This window comes from Meles meles, chromosome 6 (assembly GCF_922984935.1).
Source record: "Meles meles chromosome 6, mMelMel3.1 paternal haplotype, whole genome shotgun sequence".
NCBI lineage: Eukaryota > Metazoa > Chordata > Mammalia > Carnivora > Mustelidae > Meles > Meles meles.
In genome coordinates this window covers 77,851,318-77,865,740 of record NC_060071.1, presented here as the reverse complement: position 1 = coordinate 77,865,740, position 14,423 = coordinate 77,851,318, and the positions used below count along the sequence as shown (strand labels likewise).

The 14,423-nt window shown below is 40.6% G+C and overlaps 1 protein-coding gene across 5 annotated transcripts in view; it reads right to left on the bottom strand.

Moving 5' to 3' along the window:
- Positions 1-14,423, bottom strand: part of RNF212B (ring finger protein 212B) — a 36,092-nt gene that overhangs the window by 15,314 nt on the left and 6,355 nt on the right. For 2 of the 5 annotated variants that reach the window (XM_046009951.1, XM_046009950.1), the window contains exons 5-7: positions 1,940-2,055; positions 1,249-1,309; positions 460-488 (exon numbers count right to left, since the gene is read on the bottom strand). In XM_046009951.1, coding sequence (XP_045865907.1) covers positions 460-488; positions 1,249-1,309; positions 1,940-2,055 — 206 coding nt within the window. The remainder of the gene's footprint in view (positions 1-459; positions 489-1,248; positions 1,310-1,939; positions 2,056-14,423) is intronic. The other 3 variants (XM_046009948.1, XM_046009947.1, XM_046009949.1) reach the window with 2 other exon arrangements.

Genomic DNA, 14,423 nt, shown 5'->3' with positions numbered 1-14,423 from the left:
GTACAGAAGCATGAAAGAACACTGGACTGTAACTTCTGTGAGTGCAGGAGCCATGTCACTCAACCCATCAATACAGGGCTGAGGTAAAAAAACGCTTAATAGTTGGTAGGGTACAGATTAACTGGTGATGTACACCCAGCACCTGGCATGGTACCTGATAAACAATAGGGACTTAATATCTGTCGAATTAATGAATAACAGAATATCAAACCCCTCCTAATGAAGTCTTGACAGAGGAAATGACATGTGAGTTGAATTTTGAAGGATGAGTAGGATTTCATGAGGGAGCATTACATTCAAGATTTCACTTCAGCACTTCTCAGTGAGTAACTGGGGAAGTGAAAGATAAATTTACCAACCATCTCCTCCACCTTAGAGCCCACACAGGTGTTACAGCCAAGAGTCAAGAAAGAACAGCAATTTTCAATCAGGGCTAGTATGGGGCCTGATAAAACTGACCTGCTTCCTTGGTACCAATTTGGAGATTCCTGTAGGTGAAAAAAATGGGAGTGAAGGAAGCTGCAGCTAGGATTAGGGTTCTAATCAATGAATGTTACTTGCTAGATAACTAAGCTGCAACGTCCTCTAGTTGTGGTTACTAAGACTTACAGTAGGAGAAAAAAAATAGCAGCCATGTTTCCCTAGGAAATTACTAGCTTTGACAGAATAAAATTTTAGTTCCTTTTCATAAAAACACATTGGGAATCCCGAAGACTGATTTATGTGGGAAAAGATGGAGAGTCTATGGGGGAGAGAAAGGAAAATGACAGGATAAAATATGCTAGAATAGTTACAGCAGTAAGATCAAGAGGAAAATCATACAAATACAAAGAACATTCTGAGGAAGAAAGAAACGTCTGGGAAATAGAGTTGGACTGGAGGAAGAGGAAGAGTCCTTAGGTGCCTTGGGTTTCTTGAAGAGAAACTTTTAAGTTACAACAGATGTCTCTTCAGTAAGAGAAGTTTCCCAAATGGTATGTCATGATTTAATGATGTTTGAGAATGGGTTACCAGTGTGCTACATATTGATCCTTCCAGTCCTCCTAGGTCTTCTGTGGCCTCGACCATTTACTACCGTGCACTTGTTGTATAAATATGATCAGTTATTTATGCCATGATGTGGAAAAGGTTAGGCAACACTGTTCTATACAGCATCTAGTCGGTTAGATGGGAAAAGTAGGAGAGAAAATAATAGTAAGGAGTTCATTAGTAAGGAAATAATAGTAAGGAATTAAGGAATTCATTCACCTTTAGAATGGCAAGACATTTCTTCAGCTCTCCATTTTCCTTCTTTAAGACTGACAGCTCTCTGGGCAAAAGACAGAAATAATCATCTCCAGTAGGTCAGTGGGATACAAATCCTGATGTTTATTATTACTGACATCTAGTTAATGCTTACAGAGAGATGCTTGCCACTATACAAGGTATTTCTGTCAGAGATCTAGGGATTCAGGAGACAGAGGCAGAAGCAGAGTCTGAGAGCTGGGAGAATCAGGAGGACAAAATCAGCAGTCACTGAGTATGATTTCAGAGGAGTTTCCATATAGTTCCACACATACCCATGGCCTCCTGCTGTCTGAAAATGTCCTTCAAGGATTCCATCTTTTGGCTTAAAGGTTTCCAAAATATGCCTTCCTTGAGGCAACATTTTAAATGCTATCTCTCATCTGTGTCACTGAAAAGCTTTGCTTTATTTCTCCAAAGAAAAAGTTTTTGTCAGGGAAGTACAAGAGGAAAGCTATAAAGTGAGGAGGGCCCCTACAGGGAAGAAAGGGAAAAACAAAATGGGGATTGAGGGGATCAAAAATTCTGTACCTGATTTGCCCAAGACAAACATAAACACATGTGGCAATGTTCAGGCTTTGCAACCATAAGGAAATAAGCACTACAGCTCCTCTGAAAGAAAAAAAGCTCTCTGGTGATTTAATTTGTCACTTACTTTTCCTGCCTGGTCACCATCTGCTGTGCCTCCTGCATGGCTGCTTCTAACTTTGTAATTCTATGCTTATAGAAGGCAATGAGGAGATCCGTTTGTTTCTTCTGGAAACTCCACACCTAACAGGGAAAAACAGATCTTTCTTTTTTTTTTTTTTTTTTTAAGATTTTATTTATTTATTTGACAGAGAGAGAGAGATCACAAGCAGGCAGAGAGGCAGGCAGAGAAAGAGGGGGAAGCACACTCCCTGCCGGGTAGAGAGCCTGATGGAGGACCCTGAGACCATGACCTGAGCCGAAGGCGGAGGCTTTAACCCGCTGAGGCACCCAGGTACCCCCCAAAATAGATCTTTGACATACACTTCCATAATTCCTTTCCTCTTGCTTCTGGTAACAAAAGGAAATCTATCAATCAATTCATCCTTTAATACTGATCACTTTTTTCTGGAGGATCTGGCCTAATTCATGACTCCCCAAAACTGAGGATTTGGCATTAGGGAAAGCCAAAGTTTCTCATTTCCAGGACAATGACTTTTTAATATCTTTTTTAAAAAGGATTTTATTTATTTATTTGACAAAGAGAGGGACAGTGAGAGAGGGAACACAAGTAGGGGAGTGGGAGAGGGGAGAAGCAGGCTTCTGGCTGAGCAGGAAGCCAGATTCGGGGCTCAGTCCCAGGACCCTGGGATGATGACCTTAGCTGAAGGCAGACACTTAACAACTGAGCCCCCTGGGAGCCCCAACTTCTTAATATCTTATTGAGAATATTCTGGCATGGTAGAATGGCCCTTTAAAAACATAATCTTTCATCTTGAGCAAGAAGAGTGATATCAAAAAACTTTTTCAAGCTTAGAACTTGTTCTAACCTGTCTACTGTCCGTCTGGACTCAACCTGCACATTCCTAGCTATTACAGAGCACTGGTAACCAATATACTTTCCCTGAGATACTCCTACAGGGGCACTTGCAGGCTGTTTATGCTGCTACAGTAAAGGGCAAAAAAGCACAGAAGGAGATTACCTATTCCTGAATTTTATTTCTGGGCATGGGCAAATAATTTTATCCTTTGCTTTGTTTTACCATTTGATATACTGATGTGCCTTTCAGGGGATTACTGAATCAGAGCAAAAGTTAATATTTAGAAAGTGTTTTAGCTTTGTCAGGCTCTACTTTTGAATACACAGCAGTATTTATGTCTCATCTGCTTCCTCCCTACTCAGACTATAAACCTTTTGTCTAAGGTCCTTCCTTATATCTTGGTACCTTTGTCAAAAACTTTCTGTTCGCACCTAATTTGCAAGTTGCTTTTGCCACCTTACTACAGAATTGTTCTTAAAAGTTTATACAGCCTCAGGGCGCCTGGGTGGCTAAGTCATTAAACCTCTGCCTTCAACTCAGGTCATGATCCCTGGGTCTGGAATTGAGCCCTGCAAGAGGCTCCCTGCTCAGCAGGGAGTCTGCTTCTCCCCCCCCCCCCCCTTGCTTGTGTTCCCCCTCCATTGTGTCTCTGTCAAATAAATAAATAAAATCTTAAAAAAAAAAAAAAGACCTTGCTTAAAAAAAAAAAGTTTACATAGCCTCTAGCCTTTTGTCTTTCCAATCAAAAGCAAACTCAACTAATTCTGTTTACATAAGATTTCATTATAGTCTTCTTTAGTATTTTAAAAAAGTGGTTGTTTTCATAAAAATAAAACATGATCATTAAAAAAAAAGTCTGAACAGTGCAGCTGCAGAAAACCCCACTCAGAATCCTAGGAGTTACTTAAAGTGGCAAGGGGTTGGGGAGCAGTACATGTTACAGATAGATGTAATGTTTAGCCAAGGGACAGCATCCCAAACATCAGTGAAATACGCCTGACCTAACTTAATTTACTTCAAAGGTATTGGTAAACTCATTATCTACTTTGACTCTCAAAACTTACTGGTTTGTCTTTTTTTTGCCTTATCTATCTTTTATGAAACTGACTCCTTCATTTCACAGTATCTAAAGGTTTTAGTATTTCAAATTATATCTCAAGGTAATCATATAGTTGAGAAAAGGAAGTCTCTCTTTATAGAAGTATTCCACCTAAAAAAATGAGATAGGTGCCGCCTGGGTGGATCAGTCATTAAGCATGTGCCTTTGGCTCAGGTCATGGTCCCAGGGTCATGGGATCAAGCCCCACATCGGGCTCTCTGCTTGGTGGGCTCTCTGCTTCTCCCTCTCCCACTCCCCTTGCTTGTGTTCCTTCTCTTGCTGTCTCTGTCAAATTAATAAAATCTTTTTTTAAAATGAGATGGGAATGATAGATTAAATATGAGCATTTTGCAGCTCCTAATGAATCAATGGATCTATGCAAAGTTCATCATTTGCTACCCTCACACAAAATAAGAGATGGAAGACTATTCTATACCTCTTGGCGGAGCACAACACTGCTATAAAGTAGGCTTGCCTCCCACCAACCCCAACCAAATAATCTGATTAAGGAAATACAGAGCACAGACAAGCACTATTAAATGACTTCACAAGGGTACAATGAACAAAACCCACTCAGGGAACAACTCTATAGGACAAAAGACCATTTTCTTCCATAACAATAAAAAAAGAGGGACACCTTGGTGGCTTAGTGGGTTAAGCATCTGACTCCTGATTTCAACTCAGGTCATGATCTCAAGGTCCTCAGATGGAGCCCTAAGTCTGGCTCCATGCTCAGCGGGGAGTCTGCTGTCTGCTTGAGATTCTCCCTCTCCCTCTGCCCCTCCCTCAGTGCACATACACTTTTTCTCTCTATAAAATACAAAAATAAATATTTTTTTAAATAATAAAAAAAGAAATGAGTGGAAACTTTAAGTTCAATAGAAACTAAAGAGACATGAACAACCAACTGAACTATACAGACTTTACAAAACCCAATTCAAACACAATTTTAAAATAATTATGAAACAGCTACAGAATTGTGAATACTGACTGATTACTGGATAAGATTAGGGGATTGTTATTTTAGTACAACATGGTTATATTTAAGAAAAGAGTCCCCATCTTTTAGAGACACGTTCTGAAATATTACCAGATTAAGATCATAACATAGTGGTGCCTGGGTGGCTCAGTGGGTTAAAGCCTCTGCCTTCAGCTCAGGTCAGGATCCCAGAGTTCTGGGATCTAGCCCCACATCTGGTTCTCTGCTGAGCAAGGAGCCTGCTTTCTGCGCCCCCCGGCCTCTGCCTCCCTCTCTGCCTACTTGTGATCTCTGTCAAATAAATACATAAAATCTGAAAAAAAAGTAAAATCATAACGTATCTGTTATGCCTTCAAAATGGTTTGGATGGGGTATGTGGAAGTACAGATAAAGGACGATTGGCCATGAGCTGATAATTGGTGAAGTGGGATGGCAGATACATTTAACTGGAAATACTAAGATGGATAGAATGGGTTCTTGTCCCTTGGTAGTTCGTCACCATAGTACAAGGCATTCAGACATGTGAACCAATAAATAAAACACAAAGTGATATGCAGAACAGAAGAAATATGTGTAAAGTATAGAATGAATAAGAGTTAACTATTTGGGGGTTGCCTGGGTGGCAAAGTTGGTTAAGCATCCAGCCCTTGATTTCAGCTCAGGTCATGATATCAGGGTGCTGGGATTTTCTGCATCAGGCTCCACACTCAGCAGGGTGTCTCCTTGAGAATTCTCTCCCTCTGTCCCTCACCCACTCACCACCCCCAAATAAATAAATAAATAAATCTTTAAATTAAAATAAGAAGGGTTAACTATTTGGTCTTCAGAGTGTGGAAATCAGGCATTCCAGGCACACATAAAAGAACTGCAAAGAACTAAATCTACCTTAGAGATTGGGTAATAAATAGCCTACATAAAAAATTACGTTGGTATAAAAGATGTGAGGTGGTCACTGTGGATGTGACTGGAGAGGTTAGGAGAAACCAGACCATTAAGAGAACTAGGTGTCACTCTGAAAAATCTGAAACACAGTGATGAAAGCACTGTCTTGAAAAGGCAGTTTCATGTTCAGACTTGTAATTGAAATAGATTATTGTGGGACTCAGAGAGAACAGATTTGAGCAAAAAAGATCCCTAAAAATGCTTCCTTATCGAAAACAATTAAAGGACTGTTATAAGATATCAGAGGTATCCACTCTGAATAGGAAATCCATAGCAGCCCACCAAGTGGGAAGTGCAGTTTTGAGTTGCATAATTTGTGATCAAAGCAATACTACCTCTCACACTGCAACCTCCTGCTCAGTAAAGCGATTAAAAAAAACTAAAGTAGGGTGCCTGGGTGGCTCCGTGGGTTAAGCCTCTGCCTTAGACTCAGGTCATGATCTCAGGGTCCTGGGATCAAACCCTGCATTGGGCTCTCTGCTCAGCAGGGAGCCTGCTTCCCCCTCTCTCTCTGCCTGCCTCTCTGCCTACTCGTGATCTCTCTCTCTGCCAACTAGATAAACAAAATCTTAAAAAAAAAAAAAAAAGAAAAAAACTCAAGTGTACTGATTCAGAAGTCCTAAATATTGCCAAATTACCTTCTACTTTTCAGTAGGCAGTAGTACTTTTCAAAGGCATCATTGATTACCTCAGTTCAATTTTTTAAAATTTAAGTAAGGGATGAATAATGGTCTGGCCTACTGATGAGATCAGGCCTTGACCTGATTTTACTCAACTGGCATATGTGGTAGTTACTTATGTATATGTTAGGAGAACATATGACCTCAAAGTCAGCAAACTACTGACCGGGCCAGCTGCCTGTTTTTGTAAATCAAGTTTACTGGAACACCATGCCCATTTGTTTACATACTATCTATTGCTGCTCTGTACTACAACAGAGTTGAGTAGTTGCAATGATTGTATGGCCTTCAAAGTCTGAAATATTTACTGGTCTTTTAAAAAAAGTTTATTGGGGTGTCAGTTGGTTGAGCGTTGGACTCTTGGTTTTGGTTCAGGTCAAGACCTCATGGGTTGTGAGATTAAGGCCCAGGGGCTCCGTACTCAGTGGGGAGTCTGAGGATTCTCTCCCTCTGCCCCTCCCCCAACTAGTGCAGGCACGCACGCTCTCTCTCTATAAAAAATAAATTAATCTTTTTTAAAAAGGAGAAAGGGCGCCTGGGTGGCTCAGTTGGTTGAGCAACTGCCTTCGGCTCAGGTCATGATCCCGGACTTCCAGGATCGAGTCCTGCATCCAGCTCCCAGCTCCTTGGGGAGTCTGCTTCTCCCTCTGACCTTCTCCTCTCTCATGCTCTCTCTGACTCATTCTCCCTCAAATAAATAAATAAAATCTTAAATAAATAAATAAATAAAAATAAAAAAGGAGAAAGTTTATCAATCCCAACACTAAATTTATGAAAGTCATTATATATCCATTTCTGTCTTTTTCTCTGAATTTTTCTTTTTTTGTGAATTTATATCTTTCCTTCTTTTTCTATCAATCTCTCCTATTTCCTACACTACTAGATGTCCTACTTTGTCTATTCTTCCTATTTATATTTATTTAATGGACACTTGGGTTACTTGCTTTTAATTTTAAAACAGATGGGCCCAAAGAATGGGACAAAATGCGGGCAAATCAGGGTGCCTGGGTGACTCAGTTGGTTAAGTGGTTATGTTTGGCTCAGGGTCATGATCTCAGGGTCCTGGGATGGAGATCTTTATTGGGGGAATCTGCTTCTCTCCTGCCCCTCCCCCAACTCATACACATGCTTTCTCTCTCAAATAAACAAATAAAATCTTAAGAATATGTATGCAAATCATATATCTGGCAAGAGACTTGTACCTAGAATACATAAAGAACTCTTATAACTAATAACATAAAGATAATCCAATTTAAAAATGGGCAAAGGATCTGGATAGACATAACTTTGAAGAAGATATATAAATGGCCGGTAAGAATATGAAAAGATGCTCAACATCATTTGTCATCAGAGAAATTCAAATCAAAACCACAATGAGATACTACTTTGCACCATTAAGATGGTTACAACAAAAAAGATAAAAACAAGAGTTGGTGAGGAAATGGAGAAATCAAAACCCTCATACACTGCAGGTAAAAATGTAAAATATTGCAGGCATTTGAGAAAACAGTCTGGCATTTTCTCAAAAATTTAAAAATAGAGATACCACTTAACCCAGTAGTTCAATTCCTACATATGTATCCAAAAGAAATGAAAATATATGCCCACACAAAAACATGTACACAAATGTTAACAGCAGAACTGTTCAGAATAGCCAAAAAGCAGAAATAAACCAACTATCTCTCAACTGGTAAATGAATATGTGAAAAGTATACCCACCTATACAAGGCAATATTATTTGGTCATAAAAAGGAGTGAAGTACTAATGAGATCTTAATACATGCTACAACATGGATGAACCTTAGAAATATTATGCTTGTGGGGCGCCTGGGTGGCTCAGTGGGTTAAAGCCTCCGCATTTGGCTCAGGTCATGATCCCAGGGTCCTGGGATTGAGCCCCATATCGGGCTCTCCACTCAGCAGGGAGCCTGCTTCCCCCCCCCCTCTGCCTGCTTCTCTGCCTACTTGTGATCTCTGTCAAATAAATAAATAAAATCTTTAAAAAAATACTATGCTTGTGAAGGCAGTCACAACAGATCACACATTGTAAAATTCCATATTCATGAAATGTCCAGAATGGGCAAACCTATAGCGATAGAAAGAAAATTAGTGATTGCCTAGGGCTGGGGAGGCTAAAGAGGATTTGGAAAGTGTTTGCTAATGCATATAGGGAGGGTAATAAAAATGTTCTACAATTAGGTAGTAGTGATTGCATAATTATGTGAAATACTAAAAACACTGAAATACATACTTCAAGGGGGTGAATTTGGTATGTAAAGTATATGTCTATAAAGCTATTATTTAAAAGCTAGACAGGGGGGTGCCTGGGTGGTTCAGTTGGTTGGGTGTCTGCCTTTGGATCAGGTAATGATCCTGGGGTCCTGGGATAGAGGCCAACATTGGGCTCTATGCTCAGCAGGGAGTCTGCGGCTCCCTCTCACTCGCTCTCTGGGTTCTTCCCCTCTCTCTCTATTAAATAAATAAAATCTTAGAAAAGAAAGCTAGGAAGGTATTTTATACTTCCCTTTGAAAACAACTTAAAAATGTAAACTTTGTGGGGCACCTGGGTGGCTCAGTTGGTTAAGCATCTGCCTGCAGCTCAGGTCCTGATCCCAGGGTCTTGGGATGGAACCCAGTGTCGGGCTCGCCGCTCAGTGGGGAACCTGCTTCTCCCTCTCCCTCTGCCTGCCACTCCCCGTTTGTGCTTTCTCTCTCTTTGTCAAATAAATAAATAAAATCTTTAAAAAAAATATATATATATAAACTTTTTACTTATATGATCTTTAATTATTTTCCTATAGGTTTGTTACCTTCCATAAATCTATTATTAGTTTTCCACATTATTCTTTAAACTAATATAGTATTTTACAGCTTTCAGAATGCTTTCATAGCATTATTTCATTGGATCTTTACAAGAAACTAGATGAGTATTATTATTTCAAATTACATGTGAGGGAGTATGAATGATTCAAAGAAAGTTACAGCTAACAGGCAGATTTAGTTTCAATATTTCTACTTCAATAATTTTCTTAGTATTATCACTTCACCATATTTCATATATGACATTAAAGGAAAACTTCAGTAGGAAAGATTATTCTATTCATTCTTTCAAAAAGTATTTACTGAATCCTACTAGTTCCTGGTACTATGTCAGGAACTTGCAGAAAAGATGAATAAGATTAGTTAATAACTGCTGCATTCTCATGGGATGACTCAGATGAGCAAACAGAAAATTATAATATAATATGGCAATATGGTATTGTATCGTTAGTACTGTGTGTACTTATCCCCGTATATGGTTGGGGACAAGAATGTTCTAGACAGATGGAACAGCATGTACAAAGGCCTGGAAGCGACAGAGAAAATAATTTATATAAACAAAATAAATTCAGTGTGTCTTATTAATTATAGTTGGGGGTTGGGGGAGAGGATAAGATATGAGACTAAAAGGATAAACAGGCACCAAAGACGATTTGGCCGTCTGGGACATGCTAAAGGTTGGACTTTATTCTCAGAGAAACAGTAGTATTCAATGGTTTTAAGTAGGGAAATGAACTGATCATACCTATATATTTTTTAGAGATTTCATTTATTTGAGAGAGAGAGGGAGTGAGCATGAGGGGAAAAAGGAAAGGGAGAGTCCAAGCAGACTCCCTGCTGAGCAGGGAGCCCCACACAGGCTCCATCTCACCACCCACACAGAAACCAAGAGTCAGTCAATTAGCTGTGCCACCCAGGCAACCCCCTGATTGTACCTCTATTTAGAATGATTTCCAGGGTGCCTGGGTGGCTCAGTCACGCATCTGCCTTTGGCTCAGGTCATGATCCCAGGGTCCTGGGATCAAGCCCCAAATTGGGCTCTCTGCTTGGCAGGGAGCCTGCTTCTCCCTCTCCCACTTCTCCTGCTTATATTCCCTCTCTCGCTGTGTGTCTCTCTCTCAAGTAAATAAAAATCTTTAAAAAAAATAGAATGATTTCCTGGCTTGGGCACCTGGGTGGCTCAGTCGGTTAAGCAACTGCCTTTGGCTCAGGTCATGATCCCAGAGTCCCAGGATGGAGAAGTGCATCAGGCTCCCCGCTCAGTGGGGAGTTTGCTTCTCCCTGTGACCTTCCCCATTCTCATACTCTCTCTCTCTCTCAAATAAATAAATAAAATCTTTTTTTTCAATATTCTATTCACTTGACAGAGAGAAATCACAACTAGGCAGAGAGGCAGGCAGAGAGAGAGGAGGAAGCAGGCTCTCGGCAGAGCAGAGAGCCCGATGTGGGGCTCGATCCCAGGACCCTGGGATCATGACCTGAGCCGAAGGCAGAGGCTTTAACCCACTGAGCCACCCAGGCGCCCCTAAATAAAATCTTAAAAATAAAAAAAAAAAGAACGGTTTCCTAGCTTCAATATGGAGAATTGATAGGAAAAGAAAAGACTGGAGATCAAAAGAGCTGTTAGGAAGCCACTACAATAATCCAGGAGAGAAACAGTGATGAATTGAACTAGAAGCTGGAGATAAAGTAGAAAGATTCAAGGTTTTGTTTTTTTTTTAAAGATTTTATTTATTTATTTTAGAGAGAGAGAGAGCACACACAAGTGCATGCATGCATGCACAAGTCAGGGGGAAGTACAGAGAGAGGGAGAGAGAGAATGCCAAGCAGACTCTGCTGAGTGTGGAGCTCAACATGGAGCTAGATCTCAGGACCCTGAGATCATGACCTGAGCTGAAATCAAGAGTTGGATGCCCAACCAACTGAGCTACCCAGACACCCTGGAAGATTCAAGTATTTTAGAGAGACAGAAATAATATGATTTAATAGTGGATTGGAAATGCAAAGAGAAGAATGAATCAAGGATGACTCAAGGATTTGTAGTTTGGTCATAATGTGGATGGTAGTTATTTACCATGACAGAAATAGGAAGAGTAGACTGTTCTATGTGTACATGAAGGGTGGGCTGGGTGGAGGGGTGTTAAGAATACTGAGTTCAGTTTGGGACATATGGAATTAGTGAAGATATCAAGTCAACAAATGGATATAGGCCCAAAGTTGGGGCGGGCAGGGAGCACTCATTCATTCAGCAAAGATTTACTGAGTGCTTCCTAGGTAGCAAAACTCTGATCTTTGCATGGGATACAATGATGAACAAAACAAAGCTAGTCTCTACCTCTTTGGAGCTTACAGTTTATGGAGCATACAATAAACGCCTCAAAAATTGCAAATTATCCAAGTGTTATTAAGGAAACAAAAAGGTTTCTAGGAGAGGGGCACCTGGGTGGCTCTTGATTTCGGCTCAGGTCATGATCTCAGCTCCTGGGATCAAGCCCTGCATCAGGCTCACTGCTCATCAGGGAGTCTGCTTTTCTCCCTCTCCCTCTTCCTCTGCCCATCCCTCTGCTCTCACATTTTCTCTCCCTCTCTCCCTCAAATAAATAAATCTCTTTTTTTAAAGGTTTCTAGGACAGAGAATAAAGGGTGATACAGCAGTCAGAGAACTCTCTTCTGAGGTGACATTTAAGCTGAGATCTTTACTGGACTTCATAGAATTAGAAATGATCCCTATGTCATGATAACTGAAGCAAGGAAGTAGATAAGATTATCCATGGAGAGTATAGAACCTCAGAAATATAACTATTCAAGAGATGGACAGGATGCCTGGGTGGCTCAGTGGGTTAAAGCCTCTGCCTTCAGCTCAGGTCATGGTCTCAGGGTCCTGGGATAGAGCCCTGAATCAGGCTCTCTGCTCAGCGGGGAGCCTGCTTCCTCCTCTCCCTCTGCCTGCCTCTCTGCCTACTTGTAATCTGTCTGTCAAATAAATAAATAAATCTTTAAAAAAGAGAGAGAGATGGACAAAGGAAGATAAATACAAAAGGGAGAAAGAAGTTGGTTACAATAGCCAAAGAAAGAATATTTTAAGGGGGAGAGAGTACGCCTAGATTGCTGCTGAGAAATCAAGTACAATAATGACAACAAAAAAGTATCCACTGGATTTGACAACAAGGAAGCTGCTAATATCTTTAGCAGCAGCAATTTCCATGAGATAGTCTAAACAAAACCACACTACAGAGGGCTGAGAAGAGGTCTGGGAGGTGAAGAAGTGATCAGAATGTAGATACATACCCATCAATGCACTCCAATGTATTTCTCTTTCTCCAAGACTCTACACAACATGCTTTTGTGAGTGTCACCAATAATCCTCATGCTGTCAAATCCAGTCTTCCCTCCTCTGCCCTCATTTTCACGTCTCAGCAGCATTTGGCCCACCTGGCTATTTCTTCCTTCTTGAACGCTTTCCCTTTCTTAGTTTCTGGGATACTACACTCTCCTTGCTTCCACTCACCCACTGCTACTCTTTGCTAACTTCTCTTTCTCCTCGACCTAATCACTAAATGTTGTAGGGGCTCCTTCTCTGGGTCATCTTATCCAGTCCCAAGGTTTTAAAAACTATCTATATTGGAGCACCTGGGTGGCTCAGTGGGTTAAAGAAAGCCTCTGCCTTCAGCTCAGGTCATGATCCCAGGATCCTGGGATCGAGCCCGACATCAGGAAGCCTGCTTCCCTTTCCTCACTCTGCCTGCCTCTCTGCCTACTTGTGATCTCTGTCTGTCAAATAAATAAATAAAGTCTTTTAAAAAAACTATCTATATCATAATGAGTTCCATATTTATATCTTATCCTTAACCTATGTCCTGAGCTTCAGAATAGTAAATCTATCTGCCTTCGTGATTTCTCCTCCTGGAGTTCTAACATTCATCTATGCCCTAATATCTCCAAAATGGTATTTTTCTTCAAATGGTCTTCTCAGCCTTGGTGAAGAGTATAATCATCCCATATATTTGTCTTGTTTTGCTCAAGACAAAAACCCAGATGTCTTCTTTGATTCCTCCCTTTTTCTCATTTCCCACATCCAAATCAACAATGGTCCTATCAGTTCTTCCTAGAAAACATCTAAGATTTGATTACCCCTCCCCATTTCTATTGCTACCATTTTAGCTCAAGAAGTCTTACTTAGACCTCTCCCAAAGCCTCTTATGTGGTCTCCCTGCTTCTCTATGGTCTAGTCTCCACTCAGCAGCCAGATTCTCTTTTACAAGTATATATCAGATGGGCACCTGGGTGGCTCAGTGGGTTGGGCCTCTGCCTTCGGCTCAGGTCGTGATCCCAGAGTCCTGGGATCGAGCCCCATATCGGGCTCCCTGCTCGCCAGGAGGCCTGCTTCTCCCTCTCCCACTCCTCCTGCTTGTATTCCCTCTCTCGTTGTGTCTCAGCTCTGTCAAATAAATAAATAAAATCTTTTTTAAAAAAGTATATACCAGATAATGCCATTTCTGTGCTTAAAACCCTTCAATGGTGTCCACTGCCACTTAGAAGAAAATCTAAATTCCTCACCATGGCCTACAAGTCCCTATATATTGGCTCAAGCCTCTCTGACCTTACTTTGAATCATTTCCACCTCCCTCCCAGGCTTAATGTGCACTCATTCATTTAACAAACATTTTTTCTTATTCACTTAATTTGTGTTAGGTATCTCATTTGCCATTGGGCAATATAAAGTTTTTATCTGTCTTTAAAAACTTTTGGTTAAGTGAGAGAGACAGAAGAACAAATAAATTAAAACACCTTTGCAGAGGTAAGAGTAAGGTGTTATAGGATTACAAAGGACAGTGCAAAAATCTGCCTATAGGAATCAGGGAAAGCTTTACCAAAGAAGGAACAATTACTGGCATGCACTTGAAGGATGGCTAGTAATGGATAATGGATAATGGCTAGTAATGGATAATCTATGACCTAGAATTAGAAGAAAGCTCACAGGTTTATAAGAGGCTCTCCAATCCCCAAAGATATTTAGTTTTATCTAGAGATGAGTAAAGATTTCAAAACAGGAAGTTTTAACTATTGGCCATAGAGTAGTACAGCAGAAAAATACACTTGGCAGGTTGTTT